At 44.4% G+C, this 14,788-nt stretch overlaps 1 protein-coding gene across 2 annotated transcripts in view; it reads right to left on the bottom strand.

Moving 5' to 3' along the window:
• Window positions 1–14,788, bottom strand: part of STMN3 (stathmin 3) — a 33,438-nt gene that overhangs the window by 2,534 nt on the left and 16,116 nt on the right. Inside the window, exons 2-5 of one of the 2 annotated variants that reach the window (XM_063121093.1) lie at window positions 8,088–8,153; window positions 6,060–6,155; window positions 3,645–3,820; window positions 1,950–2,141 (exon numbers count right to left, since the gene is read on the bottom strand). In XM_063121093.1, the coding sequence (XP_062977163.1) occupies window positions 1,950–2,141; window positions 3,645–3,820; window positions 6,060–6,155; window positions 8,088–8,153 (530 nt within the window). The remainder of the gene's footprint in view (window positions 1–1,949; window positions 2,142–3,644; window positions 3,821–6,059; window positions 6,156–8,087; window positions 8,154–14,788) is intronic. The other variant, XM_063121102.1, reaches the window with a different exon arrangement.

Here is a 14,788-nt window from a genome sequence, read left to right as displayed (position 1 = left end):
GCATGGCTCGCATGCTCTGCTCATCTCCACAGTTCCTGGGTTAAACAACCCAGGAATTGCCAGCGTTATGTCTGAACAGGGTCTGTTAGTCTTTAAGGAGCCACTGGAATGAACAAAGTGCATAACAAGGAGGCACATGGACTCAAGAGTTCCTTGTGTCACCTGTCATATCAACTGAGCTTGGTGTGTTCTTCATAGCACAGGAGACGTTGAGAGTATATTCTTCAGAATAATAATAAAATAATAATAATAATAATAATAATAATAATAATAATAATAATAATAATAATAATAAATTATTTGTTACCCGCTTCTCCCTCTGGATCGAGGCAGGGTACAACATAAATGCAAATACCATAAAATACATATAACTAAAACATTTTAAACTAATACATTATTAAAAGCAGCACATGATTAAAAGGCGTCTTAAAATTCAACTGGGTAGGCCTGCCGGAAGAGATCAGTGTTTATAGCTTCCTTAAAATCCAGAAGACTGTTAAATTGACGAATCTCTCCCAGCAGGTCATTCCATAATCTGGGAGCGGCAGAAGAAAAGGTCCTCTGGGTAATAGTTGTCAGCCTTGTTTTTGTGGGCTGGAGTAAACCCTTCCCAGAGGACCTGAGTGTGCGGGGCTGATTGTATGGGAGAAGGCGATCCCGCAGGTAGCCTGGACCCAAACCATGTAGGGCTTTAAAGGTGAAAACCAACACTTTATACTTCGCCCGGAAACTAATTGGCAGCCAGTGAAGGGATTTTAAAACTGGTGTAATGTGGTCGCCCCTAGGTGTACCGCTGACCAGCCTGGCTGCCATATTTTGAACTAGTTGAAGTTTCCGGACTAGGCCCAAAGGTAGCGTTATGTTCAGGCCCGGTGCTGCCATAGAGGCAACTCAGGTGGCCGCCTAGAGCGCCAAGCAAACAAGGGCGCCGAACAGCGTACCCGGAAGCTGCTCTCCTGGAGCGGCTTCCGGGTGTACTGTTCCAAAGCCGCCGCCCCAGCCTCCGCCCAACCCCAGCGTCCTGGCTCCTTCGAAGCCAGGATGCTGGGGTTGGAGGCGGAGGCTTCAGTGTGGCAGGCCAGGAAGCCACTTCCAGGCGCGCCGCTTCAAAGCCTCTGCCCCGCCCCCCAACCCCAGCGTCCTGGCTTCAAAGCCGGGAGCGGGAGGGAGCGGGCGGTGAGTGGGTGAGCAAGGGGGGAGCCGGAGCGGTGAGCGAGGGGGGAGCCGGAGCGGCGTGCGGGCGGGGGTGGCAGGCGAGCGGGCGGGGGGTGAGCGGGCGGGGGGGGAGCAGTGAGTGAGCGAGCGGGCGGGTGGGCAGGCGAGTGAGGGGGCGGTGAGGGAGGGAGCGGGGGGGGCTTTAGAACGCGCCTGCCTAGGGCGCAATATAGTCTGGCGCCAGCCCTGGTTATGTAGAGCAAGGGGGGAGCCGGAGCAGTGAGCGAGGGGGGAGCCAGAGCGGCGAGCGGGCGGGAGTGGCGGGCAAGCGGGCGGGCGAGAGCAGTGAGTGAGCGAGCGGGCAGGTGGGCAGGCGAGTGAGGGGGCAGTGAGGGAGGGAGCGGGGGGGGGCTTCAGAACGCGCCTGCCTAGGGCGCAATATAGTCTGGCGCCGGCCCTGGTTATGTAGAGCAAGGGGGGAGCTGGAGCGGTGAGCGAGGGGGGAGCCGGAGCGGCGAGCGGGCGGGGGGTGGCGGGGCGAGCGGGCAGGGGGGTGAGTGGGCAGGGGGAGCAGTGAGTGAGCGAGCGGGCGGGTGGGCAGGCGAGTGAGGGGGGCGGTGAGTGAGGGAGCGGGGGGGGGCTTTAGAACGCGCCTGCCTAGGGCGCAATATAGTCTGGCGCCGGCCCTGGTTATGTAGAGCGCATTGCAGAAGCCGAGCCTCGAAGTTACCAGCGCGTGCACGACCGTCTTTCGGTCTTTAGGAAACTGTTAGGTGGGATCCTCTGGCACTTGCCTTCTCACGGAGTCGCTCCCTCAAGGCGGCTAGATGGGCTTCACGGATCTCCTTGCTCAGCTCCATCTTGTAGTTGAGCTTCTCCTCAGCCAGCCGGCTGAAGTTGTTGTTCTCTTCCAAGGCCTTGTGCAGCACCTCCCTCTCATGCTCACGCTTCTCTGCCAGCTGCTTCAGGACCTGGGCCTCCTGGCTCTAAAATGAAACCAGCAGTCTAAGATTAGATCAAAGCACTCTGGACTCGAACCGCCAACCGTCCGTGAGTTTGTCCAAGGAACAAAAGCGCCTCCCTTTTCCAATTCATTCCTGAGCTTGGGCATTTTTCACAATGCCTGGTAACGTTACATCACAGAATATACTACTTGATATCTATTAAATGCTAATCAATGACAGAGCTTTTATCGCACCAGCGTTATACTGTGCAGTCACTGCGAATTGCGTGCAAAGGATTCCGAAGTTTTCCGCCTTATAATCTGCTTTGATTGGGAAGTACTCCCATGCATTTTGCTTTAATTGCGCTTCTTAACCAAAAGGAGTGCAATATTTTGCTACTAGTTTTTGAGCGTATCATTTGTTGTTTTCCGAGTGGCCCCTGGGGTGTAGGAGCAGGATTTGAAGAAAAATTAAACAAATGCTTACATCTGCGCAAGCTTTAAAGATAAAGACATCAAAATTGGCACAGTAATAGATATTAAGGAGAGCTTTAAGCATACCAAATTTGAATCGGATTGGGTCATCCGTTGATTTTTTATGATTTTTTTTACATTTCCCCCCTTAAATCCATTTCCTGGTATGCAAAGGATCTAGCTGCCCGGTAGCAACAACAACAACAATGGCAACAGCTTAGCGCTGTAGGGGATAAATCGAGGGAAACAGGTACGTGGGATGAAGCTCACAATCTCTCTGTAGTTTCTCCTACACTGTAGGAGAAACCACTCATACACCACTCCAACACCACTTTGTATGAGTGGTAGAGCCACTATATGTTAATACTGCTTCTACAATGGCCTTCACATTCTGTAAAATAATGCGTTTTCAATACCTGAAATACTTCTCTTGACAATATAGCATTAGCCAAATTTACACTGCAGTATTCACTACTTGCCTATTTTAAACTATCATAAAATATCTAGCAGAATTCTAACCATTTTAAGCACTTCGTGACAAGGCACTAGCAATAATGTGTATGCCGTTGATTGATAGTTCCATTCCAAGGAAGCAAGTCAGAGAGAGACAGCAATTCTGACGGAACGCCTCTGCCAACATGAACCTACCCGTACACTATGCTCAACATGTAAGGTCCTCCTCTGGGTGTCTACCCTGAGGGAAGCTCAGAGAGTGGCAACCAGGGAGAGGGCCTTTTCGGTGGTGGCCCCTCAGTTATGGAATGATCTCCCTGATGAGGCTCACCTGGCGCCAACATTGTTATCCTTTCGGCACCAGGTCAAGACTTTTCTCTTCTCCCAGGCATTTTAACAGCATATGCTGACTTTTTTTAACTGAATAGTTGTTTTAAAAATGGATATTGTCTTTTTGTTTGTATTTTATGCTTTTTATGGTTTAAAATTTTGTATATTTCTTTTTAATGTCACTGTTTTTAAGTTTTGTAAACCACCCAGAGAGCTTCGGCTATGGGGGCAGTATATAAATGTAATAAATAATAATAATAATAATAATATTTTTTGACAATGTCATTACCTTCCTCCTCTCCTCTGCAGCCTCCAGCCTCTTCTGCAGTTCTTCCAGGGAAAGGTCCCTCTTCTTGGGGGGAGAGGAGAGGACTGGACTCTCAGGAGATAAGTCGGAGGGTGATTTCAGAATCACTTCAAAGCTCTGGCCAGAAGCCCTCTTGTCCAGCTGCTTGACTTCCATATCTGAGCAAGAGGAACACAGGTACCAAAAGGATTATGGGACACGAACCATGGTGTCAGTTGTATGCATTGTTGTATCATGCCCTAAACAACTTGGGACCAGGATACCTGAGAGAGCGCCTTCTTCCCTACCAACCTGCCTGGTCACTGAGGTCATCCAAGGGTCTGGTCCTGGTGGTCCCACGTAGACCCATCCTCCGATGGGAGTCCACCAGGGGAAGAGCCTTCAGCGTGGTGGCCCCCCTCCTGTGGAATTCCCTGCCTCTGGAGGTCAGGCAGCTGCCAACTTTGTACTCCTTTCGGCACCTCCTGAAAACATCATTATTCCAGGAAGCCTTTCCTTAATGTCCAGCCACGAGTCACTGTTTTTGCTTCTTTTAAAATCTGTTTTGTGTTTTATTCTGTTTTTATTTTCATTTTATCTTGTACACCGCTCTGAAATTTTCAATGGGGAGTGGTATATAAATACTGTAAATAATAAATAATGCCAGTTGCTGTGACGTAACACTTTCGTCACTGGCTTCTGGAGAAGTTCGAACGGTCTCCCAAATTCATTTTCCACTTTGGCTCTCTTCCACATGAACAAGAACCCACGGTATGACTACTTACTATAGGATTTATGCATGTGAGTGCCTATCCCTCCTAAAGTACTAAGCCTGGTTCCAGTTAGTGGCTTCCTGCAGAAGTAATGGAGCACTAGTTGCGAGGGTTGTGTGCTATCTCCAGTATTTGAGGCAATAAGACTGTGGGCATCAGTTGTTGGGGAACATGGGTGGGAGGGTGCTGTTGCACCATGTCCTGCTTGTTCATCCCTGGCCGATGGCTGCTTGGCCAATGTGTGAACAAAGTGCTGAACTAGATGGACCCTTGGTCTGATCCAGCAGGGCACTTCCGATGTCCTTATGTTGCCCATAAAAGTTATCACCTAATGTATGTGTGCATCATGCAATGGTTTCAGCTATGCCACCCATGTTGATCATGATAGATCCCAATCTGTAGTTTGGGCTGACAGTATATGAAGGAGTGGCCATGAACCCAAATAGCATGCTGAATCAGCGTTGAAGAGAGGAGACCTCAGATGTGTATTAAGAGCAACATTGTAAGTCTTTTTTTTTTCATAGACACCTGACTCAATCTCTTCAAGACATAGCTTCAAGACATAGTCTTATATAGGGTGACCATATGAAAAGGAGGACAGGGCTCCTGTATTCATGACCCTCCTATCATGAATCAGTGTGTCTGACATTTTAAAAAGCATACACCTACAACATGAAAATAGTGAAATGGCACATGTCTGAAATTAGGGTGACCATATGGAAAGGAGGACAGGGCTCCTGTAGCTTTAGCAGTTGCATAGAAAAGGGAATTTCAGCCGGTGTCATTTGTATATATGAAGAACCTGGTGAAATTCCCTCTTCATCACAACAGTTAAAGTGCAGGAGCTATACTAGAGTGACCAGATTTAAAAGAGGGCAGGGCTCCTGCAACTTTAACTGTTGTGATGAAGAGGGAATTTCACCAGGTTCTCCACATATACAAATGACACCTGCTGAAATTCCCTTTTCAATACAGCTGTTAAAGATACAGGAGCCTTGTCCTCCTTTCCATAGGGTCACCCTACTGAAATACACAAAGGCTGCAATCTTGAGCATTAAAATCACATAGACTTCAGTGGGATCTAAGCAGGATAAGGGCTGAATCACATGTATTTGTACATCACTTGATTACTCAATGCCTGGTGACTTGCAACGGAATGCATGAACTGACTTTTTTTTATTTTTAATTCTATTTATATCTCAACTCCCTTTTTCAAGAGAAAAACTCAAGAAATATGACAAGGACCAATGGGTCACAGCAGGCCAATGGATGGGGCCCCTTGTACTCCTAAGCTGCACAGTGGATAGCCAATGGTGGGATCTTACATGGGGAGGGGATGAGCAGAAGATGGATGAGGCCTTGCTGTCCATTCATCTCCTGCGGTGGATGTCCCATTGCCTTTACTGAAAAGCTCTGAGACTGAAGTGATGTCTATGGATTTGATCTGTGATGAAGCATACATTCATGCAAGTCACAATCTCACAATTATGACCCAGTCCTAACTGCACACAAGATTGCAGCCAAGAAATAAATAAATATATGAGAATACTTCTCCAGTCTGAAATATCACTACCTATTTTCCAGAGCCAATCATGGTCTTCAAACAGCTGGATGTCTGGAAGCTATAAGGAGCTGTGACACTTACCTCCATACTGGTAGATGGTGTTTGGATGTGGCTGGGTGTGGAAACAGGAGCAGATCAACGAAAGCAGAGACAGTTCCTTCATTTTCTCTTTGTAAGCTGGAAAGACCAAACAAAAGCTCACTGTGAGCAGAAGCCACATGTCATTCTCAGAGTGAAAAGGGTGAAATGCCTGGGTTTTCCCTCTACAGCAAAGGTGTGCAAGTCTAGATGTTTTGGCCTACAACTCCCATCTTCCCCACACCATTGACCATGTTGGGTAGAGCTGATGGGAGTTGAAGGCCAAAACATCTGGAAAGGCAAAAGTTGCCTACCTCTGGTCTAGAGCTCCTTCCATAATCTCAAAAGGGTGGGGGGAACCCCACAGCTTTTGTATATATTTTTAAATTTAGCATTATTTTATATGCCACTTTTCTACAGTAAACCACTCAAAGCAGGTCACCACAACCACAAACTTATCAAACGACAACATTTAAAAGAAAACAACGTGTTACTAAACATTAATTTAAAACAACTTCCTCAACCTGGGGCGCTCCAGATGTGTTGGACTGCATCTCCCAGAATGCCCCAGCCAGCAGAGCTGGCTGGGGCATTCTGGGAGTTGTAGTCCAACACATCTGGAGCGCCCCAGGTTGAGGAAGGCTGATTTAAAACATCAAATACTAAAACAACAAAACGAATATAAAATAAATTCAATGTCACAATGAAAAGTACTGATCAAAATTAAAATCAATAGGCTACAAGTTCAAGTTCAATCGCAGCTTTTAAAGCTTAGCTAAAAACTTTTCTTTTTCCTAAAGCTTTTAAAACTTGATTTTGCTCTGACTTTTATACTGCCTGTTTGGTGCATTCTCTTCCCCTCCTTATTGTTTTAGTATGATTTTATTAGAATGTAAGCCTATGCGGCAGGGTCTTGCTATTTATTGTTTTACTCTGTACAGCACCATGTACATTGATGGTGCTATATAAAATAATAATAATAATAATAATAATAATAATAATAATACTTCTTTTTTAAAAATGTTTTCACCATAAAACATAAGCTGCCGCCTTATACTGAATCAGTCCATTGGGCAAATAAACAGCTGACTTTGAATAATAGTGAAAACGGTGGTTATTCAGGGAATCTGCACGTGAAGAGCTTTCCAATGAAGTATGTTTTATGACAATCAGTCATTGGGAAGGCAGTCAAAAGGGGATGAACAACTAATTCCCAACTTTGAAATATATATATATATATATATATATATATATATACCGTATTTCTTTGATTCTAAGACACACTTTCCCCCCCATATAAACATCTCTAAAAACAGGGTGCGTCTCGTCTTAGAATCTTAGAATCAAAGCTTTTTTTCTGTTGGTGATACTGAAATTAGTGTGCGTCTTACAATCGATGGCGTCTTACAATCGAAGAAATACGATATATATATAAGATCTGATTGCTGTTTAACATGCACTAAGAGCAAAAACATAAAGCAGCTGTGCAGATAATAGAGAAAAGGTTTGGCTGATGTAACAGGATGAGTTTTGCCTTCCATCAATCCAGCCACGGTGATTAGGGCAGCCTCACCGTTAGACACCTGCGTTATATTTCTTTCTGGGTGAGTAGCTTACAAGAACCACCACACAAATTGCCATGTGTCACATGGGCTGGGATGTCCTTCATATCCTAATTTGGGCTAGAGGTCTTTTGTTTACCCTTCGTCATAACACAAAGCAAGGGAAAATGGCAGAACAGAAACTAGCGAAATGGAAACTGCTAGTGGAATTGATTCCTCTCCAACTCCAGCAACCCCCCCAATTCTTCTCCAGAGGGTCCCTAACTTTCTGAAGCAGATATGGGATATGCACAGGGGGGAAACAAGAGGACAAGGAAGTCCCATTATGGCAGAAAGGATGCACTGTGTGAGCAGAAGTCTGCATGCCTGACTGTTGGATCTAATCCATAAAACGGATCAGGCATCAGAAACGACCAATAAGAGTGGGTCAATGGACAGACAGTTGACTTAGGAAGTAGGTCTAAGTTACCTGAGCTGCGTGGAAGCCACTTCTGCATGGCTGGGTCCCATGCCTCTCTAGTAACATCTGTAATACCTGTAAGGAGGAGTCATAATTGGGCAATTTTCCACTTTGTCACCAGACACCAAGGTAGAGGCAATGTTGCCATGGAAAGAAGCCTGTATCAGTGGCCCATTGCCATTGATGGAGCAATGTGGGATTCAGACATGTGGAAGTGGCTCCCACAACCCTAAGGTAATGTAAAAAGTAGCCCGTGGCCTAGAGAAATAAATTCAAGCCCATCCCAAGTCATTGCATGGCTCTGGGCAAGTTACTTCCCATTCTGTAAAGTGGAATAGTGTGTGGGAAGACGGAATTGGCATGATTCAGATTATGTAAAGCGCTTTGCAAATTAAAAAGCTATAAAAACCATTAACAAAAATCATTAATGATTCCAAACCCCGCCAGTATGCATATAACTCCAAGAATTTATCATCATAAAGTGTGAATGGCAATCTTATGAATGGAATTGTTAAACAGGGATTATGGATAACTATAATTAGTAGCACACAGTGTCTTCAGTGATCAAGTAGCCAAGATAATCCAGGGATGTCATCACATGTCTCTAAGCCTCTAAGCTGGCAGTGAACCAAAGCAATGGTTGGCTGCATCTTGTTTTTTTTTTAATGTTGCATCTGAAATGTTCGTTTATTTATTTATTTATTGCATTTCTATACCACCCAATAGCCGAAGCTCTCTGGGTGGTTCATTGCTAACCCTCTCTCACAGACAAGATTCTTGATTAGATTAAAAACAACAACAACTAACCAACAAAACTTATTACATACTGTATACTCTGAAACCTTGTACTGAATTGCTTAAAAAGTAAAGAGGGAACCGAAAGGTGCAAATGTAATAAGATGTTCAATAAATGACAATTTTGGGAAGGATACGACATCCAAAGTTTGCTTGGAATCTTTGGTTAAAATGTTTGAAAATGAATTCCTGGCTGGACATGGGACCAGTTTTTATTTTCATATATCAGGGCTGGGAAAACTTTAGGCATGTGAGATTTAGGTCCTGTTCAGATGACACTTCAGGCTCTGTAGTTAGCAAAACTGTGGTTCTCTGGGTTTAGCACTAACCACAAGCCATGCTGTCACACACAACACTTTAAGGCATGGTTAGAGCCGCTAACCCGGCTACAGATGGTCCGACTGTGGTTAGTGAGTGAGCAGGGTTTAACAAAAAGCACCACGCAAGATACCTTAAACCTTGCTGCTTAACCAAAAGCCTTAACCAGCAGGGTTTAAGTTGTCTTCTGAACATGCCCTTACTGTATCTTTTTACTTTATCTCTGGTTGGTGGACCTTGAGGTCCACCAACCAGAGACAGGTGCAAAACCATGGCTCAGGTTAAGAATTAAGGGCATGGCCACCCCAAGACGAAAATCTACTTGTGGTGTTTTGCCCAAATATTCTTTGTTTAAGCAGCCGTCTGTCTCTCTCTCTCTCTCTCTCTCTCTCTCTCTGTGTGTGTGTGTAGCCTTTTAGTTGTTGCTATCATTAGTTGGGAGTCAGAAAGCCTTGCCAATCTGCTGTTAATCATCCAAAGTTCTAACAGTAGACTCCAATCTAACTTCTGCTTGCTTCTGTCATAGATGAGTCTTTCTCATGCATTTGTATCACATATGTCCATACAGTGACGCAGGGAATAATTAAAAAGAAGTGTCATATGTACCTTCCAGTCAAAATAGGGTTTATATCTGCATTAGGAGCTAACTTAATGGAGTTGATTTAAGCCTCACATGTGAAGAACAAAAGAAACCTTCTAACTCTCATCAGAGAATTTACCTCCATATCGTCTCAAGCAGTGCATTAATATTTCGATTAACAATATTTTTATACTGCCCATCACCTACAGATGTCGGCGCAGTACAGTAAAATACATTTTTTAAAAAAAAAATCAATACAGCAATACAGCAAACATTTGAAGTCTGAATTTGCAGATTTTCTTTTGGAAAGGGTCTTCCAATTACCTCCAAGCAATTTAGACGCTTTAGCTATGTCTGCTTGCAAACAAACCCAATGCTGAGACATCTTTCCCTTCTCAGCCCAGTCTGTCCCCAATTTTGGGCTTTGGGCTCTCCCTCCAGCACAGTGAAGCCCCATTCTCACCCCCATTCCCAACTCATCAATTAAGGGAAAAGTAAGCAGAAAACATCCGTGCAGCCCAGCTGCTGTCAGCGGGTTAATGAGAAGAGGGATGTGGCCATCCCCTGGCACTTGAGACTCTGTCGCTCCATCTTGGCGCCAGCAATCAGAAGCAATTAGCTGCTTCCAGACAACACACATCCCAGGGATGCGTGGAGCAGTTCTCTTGGCTTTGGTTGTATCGGAGAGTGAGGACGAAGCCACAGGGGAAGAAATGTGGAGGAGCTTTTGCCCTGAACTCAGCTCCTTGCAATTAAATTAAGAACTAGCTGCGCCTTCCAGCTGGAGCCGTGTTTTGCTACAAAGCAGGTTTATGAAACTGGTAAGCAAAGGGCTTGCTTAGGGCTGTTTTCCCCAAACCACCTGGCCTCCCCGCTACTCCCACTATTCAGTTCTCTCCCCGGCTCTTTCTAAAAGACAAGACTAAACTCCCTGCAGGCACGCCAGTGCCTGCTCAAAACCCCTATGGTCTGCCATCCACTTCCCTACCGAATCCTTCAGAAGAGCTCAAGGTCAGAGATGAAGGAGCTGTCCCTTCAGCACCACTCCAGGCTGAGTCAGCTGCCCTACAAGCCAGAGAAAGGATGCTTCACGACGACTGAATTTCTTCGACGGGTGCCACGTCCGTGTAGCAAACCTCACTGCCCTTGCATGTACGCTGTCATGTGTGTTTATTTTGCTGCACGCGCTGTCTGAATTCACTCAGGGCTTTTTCCACAAATGAGGGCTATGTTGACGTTGACTTAAATCTAGTGCACTTTTTATGCCGAGTTAACAACATCCACTTGTATGGCACAAATAGCAGGAGGGAAGCCCATTAAAGCTTCATGTCTGAAAACACCCTTTAGAGTATGTGCCCCTCTCCCTCCTTAGAACTGCACTAACGTTATAAAGCCCTGAGGAAGAATGCAACCGCGTTCAAAACGTGTAGACACCTGGCACTTTAATAAACTTTTCACTAACAATATTATTGTAGAAGATTCCTTGGTTCCGCCCTTGCCCTTGGCTTATTTTTTACTCCCCTTCTTTTTCCTTCTTTTCACTCTTGGATTCAAAGCCTCCCCAAATCTGTGCCTTACGTGTTGGGGTCAGAACTTTTCTTTGGGAAACACAGCTCACAATGCAGGTCTTACTTAGCAGAGTAAGTTTATTAGCTTCAGACTTCTTAACAGTTCCGTGTCATTGTGCAGAGTGACAAAAGCTATATACATATACGTATATACACAGTTCTTATCTATATTATATACAGCTGTGATTAGGCTAACCTAGCCTCAAGGATCTTTGGTATATATTCATATCATTAACACCATGATATCTTACAGAATCCTGGCAAGGTTCCTAGTACAGCTTCTATCTCAAGGTAATTGCTCACAGATAGTCTTCTTCTGTTTAGCCTTGAGATAGCCACACACACAATTTTAATGACTACGCATTACCAAATCTGCCCCTTACGTACCAATTTTTTTTACCCCAAACCACTGTGGAATCTCTACCAGTGGCATATCTACACTGAAGTGGCTTTCCACCAGTGTAGCAGGGGCTGCTCCAGGGTGTATGTCAGCAGAGCCCCCCTTCATTGACGGAGCGGCACTTCCACAAAACCCTTTAGCTCAATGGAGACCACGTGATTGGATGCACCTTACTTGGGAATAAGACCCATTGAATAAAGTGGGACTTTCCTTTGAGTAAACATGCATATAACTAAACTACATCTGCTTTCCTGTTTTTTTAAGCTACATGTAATGCTTTTAGAAGCCTACAATAATTAATTTGTATCCCTCCATCCAAATTCTCACATTTGCTAACCTCCATTTAGAATATCCCCCTCTACCTTTTAGCAGCTTTATGGAACTTTTGGGAGTTCCACCCTTTAATCACCTTGTCCAAGAAGAAAGGTTTACCAACTATTTCAAGGGGAAACCCACCTGCCTTTAAGAGATCTTATGAATGCTCCCCATGACATAATATCTCTGAAGAGGTGGAATTAAAAAGGCCTCTGGCCTATTTACTTCTTCCAGGAAGTAAGAATAACTGTAGCCACTCTCTTGGTATTTGAATCATAGAATAATAGAATAGTAGAGTTGGAAGGGGCCTATAAGGCCATCAAGTCCAACCCCCCGCTCAGTGCAGGAATCCACCCTAAAGCATGGTTGGTTTGTTCTGCCTCCCTTTATTCAAATGTGTGGGCTGCTAACTCACCCCTCTGCTGAAAGGGAATTTCCCTGCAACAATCTTGTGTCAAGATCCATAGTCACCCCTTACTGGCATTCCGAATGGTGCATTAGACTGCAGTCCGAATGGTTGTCAGAAAATAACCACGTGGCTTACTTTGAAGTAAAAAAAAAATGCTTAGGATTGGGCTGCTAGTAGCCTCCAAATCACTACATGAAAATGTGATGCAATTCAAACCATACCTAAAATATTCCGTTACCATCATCCGCAGCTGCCTTTGGTTCGGAGTTAGGTAACGCAAGAGGGCTAATTAGAATCATAGAATAGCAGAGTTGGAAGGGGCCTACAAGGCCATTGAGTCCAACCCCCTGCTCAATGCAGGAATCCACCCTAAAGCATCCCTGACAGAGGGTTGTCCAGCTGCCTCTTGAAGGCCTCTAGTGTGGGAGAGCCCACAACTTCACCAGGCAACTGATTCCATTGTTGTACTGCTCTAACAGTCAGGAAGTTTTTCCTGATGTCCAGCTGGAATCTGGCTTCCTTTAACTTGAGCCCGTTATTCCTGCACTCTGGGAGGATCGAGAAGAGATCCTGGCCCTCCTCTGTGTGACAACCTTTTAAGTATTTGGAGAGTGCCCTCATGTCTCCCCTCCATCTCCTCTTCTCCAGGCTAAACCTGCCCAGTTCTTTCAGTCTCTCTTCACAGGGCTTTGTTTCCAGACCCCTGATCATCCTGGCTGCCCTCCTCTGAACACGCTCCAGCTTGTCTGTGTCCTTCTTGAATTGTGGAGCCCAGAACTGGATGCAATACTGGACGCAATTGTTGTGAACTGCTCTCTGGGCAGTGAACAACCATTGCTATGGAACCTCAGAGAGCACCAAGACTGACAACTCACTCCAACACCGGTCAGAGCAATACTAAGCTCTTATGTCAATGCAAGGAACCTTTCAGCTTCCTTCTTTGTATAAGATGACTATATTGACTTCCTGGACTGATGCCACTAAAAAGATGCTGCCACCTTGTCATGTTATAATCAGTGATCTGGATCTAGAGGTGTGTGCCAGGTGTATGAACTGATCAATTGATCTGGAGAGTACTCCCCCATATTGTATATCCACGGCTATAGCCCTGATAATAAGCGATTTTTTTCCAATGAAGCATGGGTGAAACAGGATTTTTTTTTAATGTAACCAATCCCCCATTAAAAATAATTTACGATTTGAACGCTGAAGAAAAATAATTTACAGTTTAGAGACTGGAGAATGTTTATACTGTTAGCAGCTTTCTAATATCACGCTGAAGGGAAGAGTTTGCATACGGCTTTAAGTGCTCTAATTTGTTCATGATGTACACACTGAAGTATGTTAAGACTAATTTGGGGCTTTAATTTTTACAGCCTCTAGTCTGCATTGTTAATTACTATGCTGCCTTTATTTGTTTAAATACCTGTATGGTCTTATCTGCTCCGCTTTTTGGTTTAACGCATATGTCAAATCAAATTTTATTAAGGCAACCCAGCATGGGTTTTAGCCAGATACAAGAGTCATGATATAAAAACATTACATTACATTACAGCATTGTATTAAACTTCAAATATTGAACTTTTACATATAAAGCATCATATATAGTGCTGGGATTTTTTACCAGCAATCTTAGTTATCCTTAGGGGACTAAGTCTTTCCTAATTTTTGCCGCTTTCACTGCAAAGCAAGCCAGGTCTAACAAGATGGATTTCGCAGTGTTTGTAAATAGGTAGCCAATTTTATCCAGATCTGTATAATGAGTAATTATATGCATATGTAATTATATTGTATTCTTTTGTTTCATTGTTCTACTATATATTGCAATTTATTTCATTGTATACAGAATCTTATGTAGTGTATGTGTACTCATGACAATATAGAAAAATCTTTTATAAACCAACTGTTTATGCATTATACCTTACACATTGTTCACGTGGTTGAGTGCCTTAGCACCCTTATTGTTTTGTGCCTTGTCATGTTAGCCATCCAAAGGACAGATGCTGTCTTGGCTCTCTAGCATTTCCCCCACCATCGGATGACACCTGGTCAGTCACAAGCAAGATGCTGGTGCTGCTAACCCTTAAAAAGTCTCTTGGTATTTGATGGCATCTTATCCGATTTTAGCACCTTATGTGATCATTAATGACGAAGAACTGAAGAATGCATAAAAGCAGAGGGGTAGTTTGTGCCTGCGGTGTGAATGCATACATCATTCGTTTTGTTGCTCCATTAGAGGAATTTTGTCTTGGTCCTGCTCAATGACCTGAACATAGATTCTGAGGAGTAGGGATTCTAAAACAGACTCCAGGATGACCCGGATGA

This window comes from Elgaria multicarinata, chromosome 1 (genome assembly GCF_023053635.1).
Source record: "Elgaria multicarinata webbii isolate HBS135686 ecotype San Diego chromosome 1, rElgMul1.1.pri, whole genome shotgun sequence".
NCBI classification, from domain to species: Eukaryota; Metazoa; Chordata; class Lepidosauria; order Squamata; family Anguidae; genus Elgaria; species Elgaria multicarinata.
Note: the sequence above shows the minus strand (reverse complement) of the source record. Positions and strands in the feature narration are given on the sequence as shown.